Here is a 19,894-nt window from a genome sequence, read left to right on the forward strand (position 1 = left end):
TTTTTCAATGCATCCTACAGACCAGGAATGTAAGCGAGCGCGAAAAGGTCCTAGAGCGTCAAATTTTGGTATATAGTTTGCAGGTTTCCGCATTTTACAGTGCGGCCATACTAGCGACAAGTGTAATTGATTCTAATCCTTTGATCTGCTTGTCGCCTCTAACCTAGTTTTTTTGATTTTGGGGGCTTAGTGGCCGGTTTTCGCCGTTCTATTGTCACTAGAGTTTGCTGCCAGAATCAGCGACTAGGAATGACAATTTAGTCGGTGATTTTCGTATTGTCTCTGGTTTTGGACAAATTTGCAAAAATATGAGAAACCAACGAAATGTTGCTGAAAACTTTTATGAGTAGCTAATAATGCAACAACTTAGATAACCCCAGCGATTCCAGAATTTTTACCTTATGAGATTGATAAGACGTCTGATTTAATTTTTTGTCGTGGAAGGTTTTATCAGGCATATTTGTTACACTTATCGGCTAGAAATTTTATTAGAGCTTGCCATATTTAAAGATATGATAAGTTCTAACTTTTATCCTATACATGACAAAGATAGTTTTTGTGTAAGACCCCGCAAAGTGTCTTACATTGTGTGAGTCAGGCAATGCATTATCAGATAAAAGCTGATAAGACAAATTTATCAGAAATTGTTTGTCAGATGTTGCGGGACAAACGTTATTACAGAATCAATGGGGCTATCTGTATCAGCTCGATTTTAGTTCTTTAAACGATTGGCACAATGGTATTCAATATAAAAGATATTTAGGGCTTGGGGAACGCATATCTGACTTTGTTTTGACTGTTGTTAGACAGATGATGTTGATGTGCTGGCGGGTGCGCAACACAATTATGGAGAAATGATCGGTAAGTGTACGCCAGCACATAGAAATTTTTGAATCATATATCTATCACCTCAACTCGGAATATAATCAAGTTAAATCACTAACTTTGTTTCGGCTGTTGTTAGACTGTTGTTGTTGATGTGATGGCTGTTTGCTTCCTTTGTTCAGACTTGCCTGAAGAGCAGAAGAAGAGTGTTGCTGAAGATGGAGCTGAGAGGAGTGCTGGTGCAGGTGAAGGTGAGAACGGGAGGTGTTGCTGTTGTCCAGTTGCATTTCTAGAGGTCTGTCACCTCCCCCGCCTATTAAGTACACACGTTCAAAATACAGTTCGTTCAGGTTAATTTTTAAATCACGGGATGACAAATATTCTCTCACTTGAATAAAAATGATCTGAGTAAAAAGAGAACTTGAAATATCTCGGTAATAGAAGTTTATTGAGAAGAAAATATCAACAGAATTTAATGAAACTTGAGCAAGATCTTTGCAATAAATAACCGCTAACAGACCTTTTATCGGGTTTTAATCAATATTTATAAAGATTTCTCAAAAATAGACATAGGATTTCTCCAAAAACTGAAGTGTAAATTTATGTCAATATATTTCAAAACAAGAGTATCAAAATGTCTCGGCAACTCAAATATGGTTTCTCTGAGAAGTGTTTAGATCGGTTTGTCAACTGGTGACTAATTCTCATTTGGTTGATTGCCAAACTTCTATGAACCTCATTTGGTTGAAATGTATATCAATGCGAAGTCGCCCCAAACATGTATTTCTGAACAGTTGCAAAATTGCAGCGAAAGCGATTTCCTCGAACCAAGACATAGTAAATTTAAAGCTCTCTTAGGGATGCGGGTTATTTTAGCTTTTAAATGCTTTTAGATATTTTCCCAAGTTGTCTTGTACATACCGGTGGATAGTCTCACCAAAACCGGGCTCATTGTCCCGGACCCTAGTGCCATAGAATATCAAACTGATTCAATATATCTCGGACCTGGCCGAGACCTGATGTTAATCTTGCAAGATTAGCATACGAACCCAACTCGGGAATACCAAATCATCAACTCATGACTCGCAAACAATTCTATCCCCCAAACAATAACTGCGATTGGCAATTTTTGTTTATTGTTTTGTTTATCTCACCTAATTGCAGGTCGGCCATTGAATCTTGTAGCTCATACTGCTCGTCTTGTAGATCGAATCCTCCTGCTCGAGGAGAGGGCTGGTACTCTAAAATCAAAAAAATAAAAATTAGTGCCAAAAGTTGCGATGAAAATTTTTCTAGTTCCCGCTGTTGTGTAACGGAAAATGAGAAATTTGTCAGGTTCAAAATAAACTCGGAATCGGTTCATCTATTCTGAGTTTTTCCTGAACCAGCACTGTACAGTGATTTTGCTCTGAATCATTAATGATGTTGACTCAATATTAAGTACAGAAAAACAGGAGCAAAAGCAGGTAGTGATTAGTTCTTGTCGACGATACCTGAACGGCCGATGCAAAAAAAATGTGAGCAGTAGCTTTCGTTTTTCTTATGAATCCACATGCTGGTTTTATGGCCAATTTGGGGCGATCAGTACAAACTTAACTGCTGTCTTTCCATGAAACTGTCGTCGACCGAAATTGGCCATGGAGAACCGCAAGTCGGATTATTAAAAGACTCGACTGCCTATTTGAAAAGTCTATTTACAAACAGAACGCGGTCGGCCATATTTGGGCATAAAAAGACCATGGGTCTACCTATAGTTTTTATAAAAAAAACCGTGGGCTTTGTCAACCGATATTGGCTCTGGTCGAAGTATGAAAAGACTTTGGGTCGAATTTACTTCAGGCCTTGACCATGCAATTAAGGTAGGGGAAATACCCCCACCTTGATCATATTTAAAACTTAAAACGTCGTATTTTCAAATGATTGATCTTTCAATCTGTTGGTGATACAGGGGAAGGGGGTTTTCATCGTACATTGAGTCGTTTTATAAAGTCAACCTCTCTGCTATGGAAGGCAAGCATTATTTGTTAAATTTGCTAAAATTCTATTCCTTTATTTCTGATAAAAAAAATGCATCAGTATCCAGACCGTGTTTGTAATAGGTGGCAATTGACGGATGTTGAGACCTGCTGCTGTGTCGCCTACTCTTGGACCCCTTATGACTGCCACCCCCACTGTTTCCATGACTACCAATTAGCTTCCAGTTGAGAGAGTGGATAAAAGTGGAGGAGTAGAGGGCCTTTTTGGTGAGGGAGGACTTGTGATGTCGACCATCGGAGGAGTCCTGATGGTGTCCACCTGATGTGGTCCGGTGACCTCCCCCAGATCCTGTTGATAGGTCATCCTGGGGATTGTAGATTTGGGGCATAGAAGCCGAAGCCTACAAAACCGAGCAAGATAAGGCAATTTTGATCAACTGTTGGAAATTGCAACTGCCGTTGATAATACCGCGTCAACAAAAACGAAAGGACAAATTACTTTCAGCTAATTAATTCTAAGTTTCCACCTAGGTTGAGGTCCCCACTTGTAGTTAGACAGTTATGAGAATACGGCTGTGTTTGTGTGTGTGTTTGCGTGTGTGTGTGTGTGTGTGTGTTTGCGTGTGTGTGTGTGTGTGTGTGTGTGTGTTTGCGTGTGTGTGTGTGTGTGTGTGTGTGTGTGTGTGTGTGTGTGTGTGTGTGTGTGTGTGTGTGTGTGTGCGGGGGGTTGCACTTTTATTACACGGTTGTTGACCCTGATCAACGCTTGCCCATCAGCTGAGCATGACCGAAGTATCGACTGGTCATGAACCGGGCGTTGTTCGAACAACACTGATTATTGTCTGGCTTTCTCTGATCATGAACGCGATAGAAAGACAATAGTCCCCCTCATCTTGTGATATTACTTATTAAACGACAATCGGAGGCGAGTTGCAAGAAACTTGCAGGAAAAATTAGTGGTCAATTAATTTTTAATTTATAAAAAACAAGGCGGCTCAGCAATGTGCGATGGCACATGAGGTTCCGAACCCGCCCATCCACAATTTTGGCATAATTGTCTACCAAATGAGGAACAGGTGGAAAACCCAAAAATTACCCGAAAAACACAAAAAAGCCCAAGTCTTTTTCAAAAAAATTGTGTATGAACGATAAGATAGCCTCCAAAGCAAAAAACTCAGTGGAGTAAAAATTGAAGCATAAATTGCTGTGATATGCAAATATTAAGAAAGCGAGTTAAGACGAACAGCAAAATCAAACAACAACAACAACAAACATTAATTACACCAAAAACTTTTTCTCCGTTTTAAAAAAAAAATAATAACAAAGTCAACATACAGTCAGATGAACCTAAACTAAACAAAAAAACTTATAAATCACCAGAAAAGATATGGACCAGTCCATAAAAAGGTTAGGTAACAATTAGACAAAAAAGAACAAAAACAGTAGAGTTAAAAAATTCGCTTATTTTTTTAAAAACAATTAACTTCAAAGTATTTAAAACCATTAGAAATCAAGTAAAATAACCCAGAGGTTTCCGATTACCAATGTTTCTATAGAAGGGCTTTAGGACCTGTCGTTATTCAAAATTTTAAGCGGCTAAAAAGAACAACAAAAAACAGCAAACAAAAACTGCGCCTTCTTCATACAACGATTATATAGTTTTTGGCCGTTTATTAGTGAGACTAGGTAACAAGTAGACAAAAAAGAGAAAAGGGGCAAAATTATGTAATAATTTTGATTTTTTTTTCGAAACAAAATTATATCCAAAGTCATGAAAAACTTTAATTACAAAATGAAATATTTAAATAGGGTCGTTTATTCGTCCAAACAAATTCTTTGAAAACTGCAATTATCCAGAATAATTCTTGCGTCAACAAAAAGAACGCCAAACCTGACAAAAATCAAATTAATCTACTTTTTTTTTGTGAAAAACCGGTGTTGAAGTCAGTAAGGTCATAACGCATTCTTTAAAAAAATAGATTTTGGGACATCAACCCCTTTTGACAATTTTCCTTGACACCATAATGTCATATTTGAACTGTAATTAACGAGATTAGGTACCAAAAATAAAAATAAAAAAAAAACAAACTTGCGAAGTTAAAAAGTTTTTTATTTTTAGTTTTGGAAAACGATTGTTTTCAGTCATGAAAGCCATCAACTATCTACTAATATCAGAAAATGGGCTCGTTTATTCTTCCATAAAAAGCCAGTGAAACCTATTACTATACAGGAATTTTCATACAACTGAAATGACGAAGTAAAAATGACAGTTAAAGACAAATTTAAAAAATTCATCAAATTTCTTGAAGATAGAAGTGTCGAGGCCGTTAAAACGATAATCTATATCTTTAGGGATTTTAATATGTTCAATTGTGTTTAATTTTGAACGCTAATATTGTGATATTAGAAATGTCAGTAATGTGATAATGTGACTAGAAAACGTGAAAAACTGGCAAATTTCTAAAAACAAAAAAAAATCTGAAATCTAGTGGTATCAAAGCCAAAAAACAATAACTTCAGGCTTAAAAAAGCAATCAAGACTTAATTTCAAATCAGAAGAATGAAAAAGCATTCTTTCTTTGCTGACACTAAGCTGCAACTTCACAAAATTAAGAAGAAAAGGAAGAAAAGTTCATTAAACCATTATTTATTTAAAAATCAATTATTTTTAAAAGTCGAAATAATCATAAATTTTCAAAAAAACTAAAGGCATTAGCTTGGAGCTGATATGTTCTGTTCTTTATTATTAAAAAGAGATTTTTTTTCCAAAAATGGACCGACTGATTGCAATCCGAATTCTTTTTGGATTGTAACAGTCCAAGATTGGCCCATAACCAGCCCTGCTAATGCTTACTGTCCATTAGCAACCATTGATTTGTCGAATATTGTAGATATAGATAATTTATTAGTTGAAAACTCAAAAAAAATTCTGCATTTTTGATAATAATCGAGTAAAGCTAAAAAAACGGCAAAGTTTTAATTACAGACCGCTCTCAGCGGAAGTTGAAGTAGGAATAGTCCCGTTCTGAGTGTACAAAGATTCTATTAGCGTTGTTTGGAGGTGTAGTTCCGGCAAATTTTATCAAAGTGGACTAAAGTAGCTTATTTCGTGCTGTTTTTGATGAAAAAGGCTGAATTTTGAAATATTTATCCAGAATTTTTGCCAAAAAAATTAAATCAGAATAATCTACAAGGCTTGGTTGTCCTTTAAAATAAAATCACCGACACTATTCTCAAAATTTTCAACAAATTTTAGCAAAATTGACGAATAATTAGGCGAAAATTTCGGAAAATGTGAATAAACAACGTGAATTCACTCTATTTTTTCAGAAGTTTAAAACTCGATAACTCCCTGTAGAAAACGAAAATTTAAAAAATCTTTTTAATTCCATATTCTACGCTGGACGAGCTTTCTAATGATACCAGTCTCAACTCTCTACGATGAACATATCGATCGGCAAAAATTGACTGAACAAAAAAAACCCATTTGAGTATCTAGTTCCTCCCCCCTCAAGAGGGGTCGGAACAATTAACAAATTCCAAAACAAGAAAACAAACGGCTTCAAAAAGAAAACGCCATTATGTTAATTGGCTGAACCCACTGTTTTGAGAAAATGACCAATCACGGTCAAGTTTGAACGTGGCGAAAGCATTGAAACTTTGATAGAACGAGCGACGTCACTAGGGAGGAATGCCGCAAAAACAATGAAATTATGATGAAGGAAATTTTGTCGAATCTAAATTTTTTCTTAATTTGAAACACACTTTTTTGCGCGAAAAATTCAATTGGTTTGAAATAGCATGAAAAATGAGATCGATTACACGAGTGATTATCATTTAAGTCAACTGGATGGGAAAAAGTCAGAAAGCTGATCAAAAATTTCGCATTCACCTTTTTTGATATTTTAATTTTAAAACCGACAATTTTTTAAAAAAAAAAGATTTCTCCTTTTATGATTCTATACCGCTCTAGAACAATCCCAAGAAAACCACTGTGAAGCAACTGATTGTCACACGTGTAATTGATTTCATTTCTCTAAATTTTACGTTAAAAAAACCACCAAAAAGATTGCATCATTTTTCAAAAACTGAATTCAAGTAAACAACAGAAAATTACTAAACACCGAAGTTTTTTTATGAAATTAACGAAACCATGTGGAAAATGAAATTGTAGTTAACGTTACGAGAATTCGAGCCGTTTTTCGAGATTACTATTGAGAAAAATGAAAACGTTTGTGCGAGCAGGAGGATATAAGTGAAGTGTTGCGGCTGCTCATGAATCTCAATGGAACCGAAAAAACACTGCGTGGTTCTCGCGTTTTATGCCGGCCTGGTTCTTCAATGAAATCTATTCCCCTACAATCTCGTCGAAACAATTAGTCGACTGGTTTAGTTTGTTGATTGAATGAAAGAAATTTCTCAGTGATAATCTGTGTTCGATTTCGTGCCGAAGTTTTTAAGGCGTCAGCCAATGTTGCAAGTATTGTTGCTAACTTCTTATAGGAAAGCTCAACTAACTGAAACACTAAAGATCTTAAGATCTAGTAAAACTTAGCACAAAAGAATAAAGTTGTTGATGAATCAAATTTAAGTCCAATCTGAGAGCCAACTGATCTTTATAATAGCTTCTAATTGTTCTAAATACAAAATAGCAACACTATTTAAGCAATACGGTTAGGATAAATATCTGGGCAAATATCCTTTACTCGTCATTGATAACATCATTGCTACTCATTTCTGATTGGTTAATCAAGTAACTGACTGATGTCAATATTTACATAGTACTTAACCCTAAAAACCTCGGAAAAATGTCAATTGACCTGAAATAAAGGCCTAAACATCACAAAATGAACAAGCAAAAACAATTTAAAATAAATGAGAAAATAAACATAAAAAACAATTTTCCACCAAATTAGAGCTAATAGACACACTTGTGCTTTTTGTGCGATAATGTTCCCCAGTTCCATGAATAACTTAAAGGTTACTCTAATCGTTTGCTATAATTTTAGTCTGCTCAAAATTTCATTTCTCAAAATGGGGGATGTACAATTTTTTGGGTCCCAAATTTTTCAATTTTGACCGCTTTTGAGATTTGCCAAATTAAAATTTTTCTGTTTCATAAGTTATTTCTTGCTGTGTGATGGCCCTTGTTGCTGATTTGAAGCGGGGCAAACATCGCCAATCCTGTTTTCGATCGCGTAAACACCAGCGTAGAAAAGTGGCGCTATTATCTCTACCAGTCTGTTGAATTCGCCATGTGCCATTGTCACTCGCTGATTGTACGACGCCATCATCACCTTCAAAGACATGACATGGTGGACTCATTCCGTTTTTGTATTTACATTGTTTCACTGAGTCATCGACTATCAAAACAGTTTCTCCTTCTTTCCGTTTTCACCCATCTTCCTTTGTCCACTTCGATCTTTGGATCAATTGATGGAGATATTTACGAGTCCATCTTTTCCAGATCACGTCGGGATATGCTTAAGCAATTTTAAAGGATCTTCTCAAGTCAGGGTATTGCTCGCTGGATGGCATTAAAAATGCACTAGCGTTTTCTCGTCCTAGCAAGAAGTGTTTTAGTGTGAGTGCTATCAAATCTTCTGAGTCGTCACTTACTGTTGTCTGCGTAGAGAGTTTGCTCTGGCAGACACCTTATAATGCTAAGTACCTCGTCTGTGATGCTTTGGTTGTCCAAGATTATAATCTTGAATTTCTTGCTGCTTTGAACCAGTCTTTCCCGAACTCTTTCCCACGAATGCCTTCAGTTCCTTGGCTGCTCCAAAGAAATTTGTGCCGTTGTCGCTGATGATGGTACTTGGGTAACTACCTCTTGCAGTGAATATTGCAGCTGCGGCTAGACATTATTCAGTGTGCAAATTCAATGTGCAATGCTCTTGTTGTTAGACAAGTGAAGAGGCGGCACCATCTCCTCAAAGCGCGCCGTAGGAATTCACTTCGATGGGTCCGAAGTAGTAGGCGCCGTTATGAAAGAATGGGAAAACTTGTTCAGCAATTCGTTCTCGGGTAGGTCCGACATCAGGGGGTGGTCTGGTTTGACGTTCCTGTGTCTGCATTTGATACAACCCGAATTAATAATCCTTAATGCAATTTTGCAATAAAACAATCAAGAACTCCTGTTGAGGAATTTTTCTCATATATTCTGTTCCCTCACGTTGGTTGTCGCGATGTGCTTTCTCCAACAAAATGGTACAACAGGATGCTTCGTTGTTAACAATATTGAATGTTTGGCATTGTAATCAAGGTCTGAGTGCTTCAGTTGACCTTTCATTCTATTTGTTCTATCTTCTTCTAAAAAAGGTGAAAATTTGGTGATGGTCCAATCTTTAATGGTGAAGAATTCTTTACTGCTTGATATTGACTTCGAAACATTTGGGAAGCTTTCGGCTGAATCAAATCGAAACAATATTTGCTGGATCTCGTCTGTTTTGAGGGTCTCATCTGCTTTGTCTGGAAACGAATAAAGTAGGCAATAAGACTTCTGATTCCGCTGAAGCTCTTGTAGCGATTCCAATCAAATGGTTGCTTAACATGTTTTTCTAAGGTTGCTACGGCACTGATAGCTCGGGATCGACGTCGTTCTCTTGACACCACGGCTTTGTCCAATTTTCTTCATCTTTCTCTAGCCATGCTGGCCCCTTCAACCACACAGACTCCCGGAGTCCATCAATGGACATTCCTCGGGGTCTGATATCGGCAGGGTGTTTGACACCTTTGACATGTCTCCAATGATCCATCGATAAGTTTTTCAATAATTCCGCTGCTCTGTTTGCAACGAACACCTGTTGTTTCTTGTGCGCTGTTTGTAGCCACTGTAGTATCGTTGATGTTGATGTTGATGAGTCGGTTCAATGATAGATTTTGTCAATTGTGACATCATGGTCGTTGAGCATCTGCTTTCGAACTGCGTAAGCTGCAATATGGAGTTCTAATTTCGGTATTCTAATGCGTCTGATGGGTGCCACACGGCATTTCCCAATAACATGGGGTCAGTCTTAACGTCGCTTCATCTTGCAGATATGCCACTTCACAGAATGCACATTGCCTCTTCTGATGCATCTGTGAAAACGTGAAGTCTCAGGTTTGAACATTCATTTTCGAAATAATGTCGATTTATTGACATCTTCCTTGTTTCTCTCAACTCAGAGCACCAATCATTGAATAGCTTTGAGTGATCTGCTGACAATTCTTTGTCCCATGCTTGCCCCGTTTTTGCTTAATGTTTTTAAGTAGAATACGCTATCGTAGGCTGCAAGGAGAAGATATCCCAAGCGGATCGAACACTGCTGAGACAAAAGATAGTGCAATTATCTGAGTTATTTTTGCTGGTGCTTCCTGCTCAGTTCCGCGACAGACAATGAGACTATCGGCGTCCACAATCCAGTTTAGTCCAAAGAAGTCTAAGGATTGAAAGTAATTATTGTTCAGTAACGAACGTTTTTACAGTTTTCGCTGACCTGTTTTTCTCTGAGATCTGTGAATTGACTTCATCATCACTTTTTATCCAATTCGTCAATTTTAACCCACCTTTGAATTTTTTTGACTTTCTGGTAAGTTTCAATTGCCTCCTGAGGAGTTTTGACTGACTTACGGAATTTTCTCATGTAGAAGTTTCTTCGAACAGTTCTGACGAGACTTTTGTCGTTGACTGCATTATGTGTGCCACTTGTTGCGAAGCGTAATTTGTACAAGTCGGAAGCTTTTTGGCTCAAAAACGTGTCGTATGTAATCGTATACTTCCATGGACTTCTAGCCAGAGAAATGGTAGACATCAGTGTCGTCGCTTGGGTTAGCGATTTGAAGAAACATGTCTTCTTTGTCGGCTGATAAAGCTATTTGTTGTTCCCGGAGGCAAAAAATAATTCCAATTAGATTCTGCAGCAGGTCTGTTTCAAATAAAAGTTTGTCTTTGAGGTCCTTGAAACTTTGCTGACCTTTTCTAGGGTTATTCGGTTTAATGACAGGATGATGTAGCAAATACCATCATAGTTTGTATCGGGTATCATTCACTTCAGTTTGATCAGCTTTTCGTACGTATCTAGCTTTGACATCGGTGTCATTGGTTTCCTGGAAGCGCTTCATTATCGTTTTCTCTTTCTGCAGGCGTTGATTGTGAGTTAGTGGGACTTCAGTAACCCATTGCAGAGAAGAAGCTGTTTGGCAACTGCAATTCGTCTTCTTGCCGCAGATGTCCAACTTCGTATCTTTCATCGTTGAATGGCCTTGTTTGCTCCAGCGTTTTGATTGCTCGTTTTTCCTCTTTCGATTAACCGGTGAAATCCCAGTTTCAGGCGTAGGACTCAATATCTCACCACCTACTCAACTGGTTTGATAATTTTTTGTCTGCAATTGATGTCGCTGTTGTGGCAAGTGTTGCTGCTTCCTTTGCTGGTAGCGTTCCACTTAAGGGCCAGCCAGTCTTTGATTTCACTGCCTTTTGTGCCTTTTGTGCAAGTACTTGAACCTCATTAGGAAAGTAGGTCTGACAGGGGCAAGTTCTTCAAATGTGGATAACGCTCTTTCAACTATTGCAGCTTCACAATCTGGTCTCATCAACTTCATTTTTACTGCACATAGGACTGCACTGTTGTCAGGGGTGTCGAGATTTCTCATGGGCTGCAACAGTTAAGGGCACTATTTAAGTCTCAACATCCTCTGAGCCATGTATCCCTGCTACTGATAAGGACGCTTTGCGGACTAGATGTTGAAGTTTAGATAACACTGATTTGACTACAAATGAGGTTGAGGATCCCAAATTACACATTGCCAGCACAATTAGGATTGGGTCTCTGTTTGTCAGTTTGATCTTCAACATTGGGAGTCCATTATGAGTAATGTTGGTTGCTACTGCCGTTGTAGCATTTTATACATTCTTTTTCCCAAATTTTTTTCAAGTTTTGTGATAATAGTTATCATAAAACTGAATTGCGAAAATCTTTTATAACATCCTTGACTCTTCTTCTCTTAAAATGATCAACATCAGTGGGTTTTTGTCCATAAATTTGTCCAAAAAATCCTTCTGAATTCATTTTACGAAGGTTTCGATTTCATTGCTCGGTTTTGTGATTTCAGCTTAGAAATTTTTCAGAATTGAAAACTGTCAAAAATTGAAAACGTTGCAAATCGTGGTATGTTTTAAAAATCTTTACTGACCTGGTCACCCTTTTTGTTAAATGCTTTTTAGAAAGATTCCATTGATCTTAAACCCGAGTTTTGGTTACAATGTTTAGTGTCAATTTATTCACATAAATTTATAGGGTTTGTCATCGATGAATTGTTATGTGTTTTCATTATTGCAATTCCATTGATGGATCATAATAAATTCATAGAATGGAAAACCCTTTATAACATTTCAATATGAAAAAACTTAAGGAGTCACAGCTGTAGATTATCAGGCTCCTTCACAACAGACTGATAATCGATACCGATCAGGGCTTTATAAAGCTAAGCATGTCATGCAGGACATCAATTCTCTGCATCAACTAACTCAAAATTTATATGATAAGTTAGAATAGTCGAAAAGAACAAATTTGTGAACAATTTTGTTCTTTTCGACTATTCTAACTTATCATATAAAGTTTGAGTTAGTTGATGCAGTGAATTGGTGTCCTGCATCACATGCTTAGCTTTATATAGCTCTGATCGGTATCGATGATCAGTCTGTTGTGAAGGAGCTTGATAATATGCAGCTGCGACTTCTTAAGTTTTTCCATATTACTCACGAACAAATTTGTTATGCGAACCTTTAGTGGATTTAGATTTTGAACGTAATTTTGAATGTTAAAAAGTAAACTGCTGATGATCTCTGACAACAAAAACTAAAAAAAAATAACAAGAAAATTTTTATCAGAAAATTTTGGTTACAGCAAATACGGAAAGAGGGAAGAAAGAGAAGTTTACATATATACACTACAAAGGAGAAACAATTGAAGCTCCATATGAACAATGACGTTGAAAGACTTCAATTTTTTGGAGCAAAAGTTGAACAAAATATTTAACGTAGCGCAATCTGAAACCGATTATTTTCTAAATTCAAGATATCCTAATTTCTTGTTTTCTAGTCAACTCATTTGAAAAACGCAACAAATTCAATTCTATTCCTACATTGGGATTTCAGGAAAACTTCTCCTAGAAATTAACTTGACTCTATACCGAATGGCAGATTGTACTTTTTTGAGGTGGTACACTTTTACGTTATTTAACCTCCTAAGTGACATCAAAATGTTATCTCCCATTAAACTGCACAAAAATTGTTCCTGCAAGACAGCAGAAAACTCTTGGACGATTTTCCAGGTTGGTTTGATAAAAAAAAGCTGTCAAAAAATATTCTTACAATTTCCCTCTGGTTCAGTTCTTTTCTAATTAATCCACTCTAGCTACTAAAAAATCTGTGATTTTAAAAATCAAATGAGAACTGAGTGCTTTGCACCAAACCTTGTTGATTTGTAAGAAAAAGAATTGTATATGAAATTTTAATTATTTTTTAGTTTTATTGTCTCAATTTTAAAATTTCACATAGTTATTTTGTGAACCGGCATCGCAAATCAAGAACTACATTGCTAACAACGGATTTTGAATATCTTAACAATATTCCTGATGTTGCCCTTGGAACCCTAAGATAACCATTTGATTCTTAATCAAGTTCAGTTCAGATGCCGAACCCACTTAACTCTCCAACTGACTTATTGAGAGAGAAGATAAACTTTAGACAGACATTTTCCATTGGAAGTTTTTTATACAACTAGTGAAAAAGTTATGGAATCAAACAAAGTCTATATGGCTATGCATGATTCAGATGAGGACATTAAGACTTAAAAAAAACAGTGGAGAACTTTTTGGGCGTCAGTTTAATTTTTCATGAAAATTTATTATTTTATTTTCATCAAGTTTTACCTATGTTAAACAACTATTACATCATGCAAATCATACTTCAGCTTGAAAGATGATGATGATGTCATATCATGTGTGCTCATTGCATGACAACATTTTGTTCACTAGCCGTTCAAATTGAGTCAACATTTTTTTTCACAACACGTAATCTGTACAGTGAGACGTTTACAAAAAAGTTTTTTCGAAGATAAGAGGGTAGTTTTTGTTGAATGTTATTCGAATTGGTCAATTAACAACATCTTAACTAGCAAAAACTGCTCTTTCTTTTTTTATTGCCATGCCGTTTTTTCTCTCAAATATCCCAGAGCAATTCTGTATCCTCACACAACTTTTTTTAATTCAACGGATGAGACCATGAATACAAAAATTTCCTCGAATAGTTCAAGAAGCTGTAGAAAAACAAGCAAAGGTGTTCAAAACTCCTAAAACAGTCCAAGCAAACATCATAGAAGCCCTAATGACAACGGTAGACAAAGAATGCGATGATATTTTATAGAAAACAATAGTCTCTAAGACAAAATTGCGCTTGCTGATAAGAACAGTGAACCTCGTAAGGATTTTTTCAAGGTAGATGATCAGCCGCCAAAAACTTCCAACGAAAGTGGCAGATGCAAAAATGCCCTGATCCTCACATTTCGCGTAATGTTCATTGAATTTTCGCTCCGTAAAAATATCAATTGCAAACGCTGACTTCAATGCCACATAAAGAACAAGGCGGCTCGGTAATGTGCGATGGCACATAAAGTTCCGACCCCGCCCATCCGCAATTTTGGCATAATTGTCTACCAAATGAGGAACAGATAGAAAAACCCAAAAATTATTTTTTGGGAATCCCAAAAAAGCCCAAGTATTTTTCAAAAATATTGTGTATGAACGATAAGATAGCCTCCAAAGCAAACAACTCAGTGAAATAGAAAGCGATGCCAATTTTAAGAAAGCAAGTCGAGACGAACAGCAAAATCAAACAGCAACAGCAACAAACATTAATTACATCAAAAACTTTATGTCCGTTTTAAAAAACAAAATTTAATAACAAAGTCAGCATACCGTCAGACAAAATTAAAACTAAACAAAATAACTTATAAATCACCACAAAAGATATGGACCAGTCCATAAAAAGGTTCGGTAACATTACGACAAAAAAGAACAAAAACAGTAAAGTTAAAAACTTCGCTTATTTTTTTTAAAACAATTAACTTAAAAGTAATGAAAACCATTAGAAATCAAGTAAATTATCCCAAAGGCTTGCGATTACCAATGCTTCTATAGAAGGGCATTAGGACTTGTCCTTATTCATTATATAAAGCGGCTAAAAAGAACAACAAAAAACAACAAAAAAATTTCAATTGAAATTTGCCAGAAAACCCGGTCAAAACCGTCAAGCCATATTTTGGCCCTCAAAATATATTCGATTGCTCCATAGCGATAATGTACTATGGAGCCATTTATTAGTGAGATTAGATAACAAGTAGAAAAAAAAGACAAAAGGGCAAAAGTATGTAATAATTTTGATTTTTTTTTTCGAAAGAAAATTATATCCAAAGCCATGAAAGACATAAATTAAAAAATGAAATATTTAAATAGGGTCGTTTATTCATCCAAAAGAAACCTTTGAGACCTTCAATTATCCAGAATATGTCTTGCGTCTACAAAAACAACGTCAAATAAGACAATAATCAAATTAATTTACTTTTTTGTGGAAAACGGGTGTCGAAGTCAGTAAGGTCATAACGCATTCTTTAAAAAACCGATTTTGGGACATCAATCCCTTTTGACACCTTCCCATGACACCCATAATGTCAAATTTGAACTGTAATTAAAAGACATTATGTAAAAAAAAGAAAAATAGAATGAACATACTTGCGAAGTTGAAAATTTTTTTTTTCAGTTTTGGAAAACGATTGTTTTCGAAGTCATAAAAGCCATCAGCTATCTATTATTATCAGAATTGTGGCTCATCTATTCTTTCATGAAAAACCAGGGAAACCCATCACTATACAGGAAAATTCATACGACTGAAACGACAAAGTAAAAATGACAGTTGAAGACAAAGTTCAAAAATTCAATCAATTTCTTCAAAAAGAAGTGTCGAGGCCGTTAAAACGATAATCTAAATCTTTCAGGATTTTAATATATTCAATCGTGCTTTATTTGGAACGCTAATAATGTGATATTAGAACTGTCAATAATGTGATAATGTGACTAGGAAACGCAAATATCTAAAAACAAAAAAAATCTGAAAGCTAGTAGTATCAAAGCCAGACAAAATTAACTTCAGGCTTAAAACCGCAATCAATATTAAATTTTGTTGCAGTAGATTGAAGAAGCATTCTTCATTTGCGGACACTAAGCTGCAAGTTGACCAAATTAAGAAAAAATAGAGGAAAAGCTCATTAAGCCATTATTTCTTTAAAAATCAATTATTTTTAAAAGTCGAAACGATCATAAACTTTCATGTAAAAAACTAAATGCATTAGCTGATAGCTGTTTAGGAAACCAATTGGACCTATCACTCCTGAGCTTTAATTTGATATGTTCTGTTCTTTATTATTAAAAAAAGGTCTTTTTCAAAAAGAAAAAAGACCGACTGATTACAATGCGAACTCTTTTTGGATTGTAACAGTCCAAGATTGGCCTAAAACTAGCCCTGCTAATGCTTTTTGTCCGTTAGGAGCAGTTGATTTTCGAATGTTCTAGATATAGATAATTTGTTAGTTGAAAACTCAAAAATAAATTCTGCATTTTTGATAATCAACGAGTAAAGTTAGCAAAAAACGGCAAGTTTTAATTACAGAGCACTCTCAGCGGAAGTTGAAGTAAGAATAGCCCGCTTTTGAGTCTACAAAGATTGTATTAGTGTTGTTTGTGGGTATACTGTCGGCAAATTTTAATCAAAAATGGACTAAATTAGCTTATTTCGTGCTGTTTTTGTTGAAAAAGGCTAAATTTTGAAATGTTTATCCAAAATTTTTGACCAAAAAAATTAAATCAGAATAATCAACAAAGCTTGTTTGTCTTTAAAAATGAAATCAACGACACTATTCTTAAAAAGTTTAACAAATTTTGGCAAAATTGACGAAAAATTAGGCAAAAATTTCGGAAAATGTGAATAAAAACATCGTGAGTTCACTCTACTTTTCTCAGAAGTTTAAACCTCGATAACTCCCTGTAGAAAACGAAAATTAAAAAAATCTTTAATTCTATATTCTACGCTAGACGAGCTTTCTAATGATACCAGTCTCAACTCTCTACGATTAATATATCGATCGGCGAAAATTGACTGAACAAAAAAAACCCATTTGAGTATATAGTTCCTCCCCCCTCAAGAAGGTCGGAACAATAAAGATAGGTTGCAGTAATGACGTTATGGCAAAGTCAAAAAGCAGCAGGCTGGCCCGCACATTTCATAAACTGGTCGTAAAAATAAATGTTAAAGCTCACTGTTCGCACTAGCCAAGCCTATCTATCATTTTGTTCCAGGAGAACCCCAAATTCTTTAAAAATATCATGCTGAGGTTCTATTTTCTGCATCTAAAATGTTCTTAACGTGAGTGATCATTAAAGGCAGCATGTCTCCTCAAAAACTCACCTCAAATTTGGACCTGGCATGTAAAGAGTGAAGCCTTGGTGAGTCATGATGGTGGGAACTGTTCGCACCCATAGTTATAACTCCTGGTTATGATAACAATAATCAGCATAAGTTATAACTCATAGCAGAAATAAACAATAGCTAATATGCTTTCAGCCCCAATTGATAAATGCCGCAGTTTTGGTGCTCAAAATTTGTGAAATTTAAATTCGGCAACCATAATAGATTATCACCTCAAAACAGGGAACTTTGAAGCTAATTTTAGGTACACATAAGGCTGTTAAGGCAAATGTAAATGAACCCCGAAGTTCATCATTTCCAAGGCCGAATTTTGGAAAATCTGACACTTCGGAATCTAATTGAAACAACCGTGATTCAAGCCTTGCTGTTCTCAGGCACAGCAAATTTTGCAGAACTCCTGGCGGCTAAAATATTTTTAACCAATTTAACCAATATGCTTGTTTTGTTTTCCAGAATCTAAATAGCTGGTCTTGAAAAAAAAACTCAATGCCAAAACCGGAAAACCGCCTATTTTCTTTGAAATTAAAATGTAAATTAATTAGAATGTCGAGGGGTTATTAGTGTCGTCAAGATAACATAATATTCTAACGGTTCAGAAATAAAAAGGTTCAAAATTGAATCCTCGATTTCGAAATCGGAAGTGAGTTTGAAATCGAAGGGTTAATACATCGTGAACAACTATCTGACTGAATTGGAAGTCTAAATATGGTAAACCGTTTTGTTCAAAAACAAAAAGGCAAACATCATTAAAATTCGCGCTTTCGAATTAGCAATAAAAGGTAATTTCGAAGTTCAAAAGTGGTAAAGGAAAGAGAATTGCAATATTTCAATATCGGTTTTGTTTGATGGCAGTAAAGAGAAAACTAATTTGTGCAACAATCAATTATTTTTCGCCTTAACTTGAATGCAAAATAAAGATTAAATATTTAAATAATGAGCTTTGAATAGATTTCTCATTTAACCTCTAGTTTTGTGCCATAATTTTTTGCTGTATGTTGATGTGGTTGAAATATTTGGTTATATATCTAATAGCCTGAAAGTTTTCCGTTCATTTTTAAACATAGCACCCAATACAGGCTGATTTGTTTTCAGACAAAAAGGCACAATTATTCGCAACTTGAATTTTAAATTGTGCCAGAATTAGCCCGGGAGGTAAAATGCGGAAATTGGGATGATAAATCTGTCATGTGGGGAAATAAACAAAAAAAGCTTCAAATTAAAAGTAAAAATAAAAACTTTTTTAGGTTGAGAACGACTTGGATGATAACGCATCAGCTTTCGACTTTATGGCAGCGTTTTTTGTGAAGTTTTGTTTGTAGAACAAGTGCGAAAATTTTGAACGCTGAATGTAAAGCTGACTAGTTATCAAGTATAGGTAATAATTTATAAATTATAACCAAGTGTGGCTTTAAATAGTTTGAAGAGAGGTGGGTGATATATGATACGTGAACGCTCTCTTTTTTCCATTCTTTGGGAATATACCCTGTTTGCAGGGGAATAAGTTAGTTAGTTATTAATCTAGTTAGTAGACTAGTTAGTTCACTATTGACGTAGAGGGGTGTTAGTTTGCAGTTGATGAATATATAGTAGCCATTTGCATACATATTATACCATAGGGCAAAACTGGTAATGGAAGGAGTGTTATAATAGTCATATGCACATAGATTGCCTGCTAGTTAGTACTGAAGACTGACATACAAGGAGGGGGGGGGGGTTGAGATGATTAGTTACAGCGAGGGGGGGGGGGTAATTTTGCCTGCTTGTTGTTGAGTGAACGGTAAAGGCATATAATATATTGCAAAAAAAATAAACCAGCATTTGTGAGTTAGTAGAATGTATAGTAAATTGCGTGTTGGGTTGAAAAGTAAAAATGAATAAATAAAAGGTAAGAATTGAAGAAAACGAAAGCAAGAAATTCTACCATTACAATTCCATGCTTTTAATACTACTGCTACTAGTAGTAATAGTAGTAGTTCTACCATCCAAATTGCACTTTTTTGCATTTTTCCATAGTTTTCTTCCCTCCATTATGCGAAAGGTGGGAGCGCAGATATTACATGTATAAATGCGTTATGGATGGCGTGTGTTATTCAGAAACTCAGCGGCCATAACGATCAGCGAAAATTAAAAAAAAACTATTTTGCATAACCAACACCGCATGGTTAGAAATTTTCCTATTCAAGATACTAATACATTAGTATATAGCCTAGTACACGTATGTAACGTTTTTTTACCTTTCGTATGTGTTTTGTACACTTTATATGTTAAAAACAGCTCAGAATTTTTAGCGGCGCCGTGCACTGATTGCTTTATTTTTTCCTCCAAAATTTGCTTCTTTACAAAATAAACGCGCAGGGATGTATATAAGAACAAAAGGTGGAAGAAATGGTGGATAAATAGAACGCGCATCTAGCCGAAAATTGTTTCAATTTTAATCAATTTTATGAGAACAAATGAAATCATGATCTGAAATATTTCATATCTGATACCAATATCCAAAATTTCAACTATTTCCTTTTCATTGGGAAGTTTCCAGTTTGTTTTATTCACATTGTTCTGCGTTTTTGTCGTC

At 35.6% G+C, this 19,894-nt stretch overlaps 1 protein-coding gene across 1 annotated transcript in view; it reads right to left on the reverse strand.

Annotated features, from left to right (window-relative positions):
• The window catches only part of LOC142350006 (uncharacterized), a 58,855-nt gene extending 39,417 nt beyond the window's left edge, over positions 1 to 19,438 (reverse strand). The window contains exons 1-4 of the mRNA XM_075401897.1: positions 17,302 to 19,438; positions 2,911 to 3,202; positions 1,980 to 2,066; positions 945 to 1,138 (exon numbers count right to left, since the gene is read on the reverse strand). Coding sequence (XP_075258012.1) covers positions 945 to 1,138; positions 1,980 to 2,066; positions 2,911 to 3,202; positions 17,302 to 17,373 — 645 coding nt within the window. The 5' untranslated portion in view covers positions 17,374 to 19,438. The remainder of the gene's footprint in view (positions 1 to 944; positions 1,139 to 1,979; positions 2,067 to 2,910; positions 3,203 to 17,301) is intronic.
• Between the last annotated feature and the right edge of the window lie 456 nt (positions 19,439 to 19,894).

The sequence above is a fragment of the Convolutriloba macropyga genome, chromosome 11, assembly GCF_964194025.1.
Source record: "Convolutriloba macropyga chromosome 11, txConMacr16.3, whole genome shotgun sequence".
NCBI classification, from domain to species: domain Eukaryota; kingdom Metazoa; phylum Xenacoelomorpha; order Acoela; family Convolutidae; genus Convolutriloba; species Convolutriloba macropyga.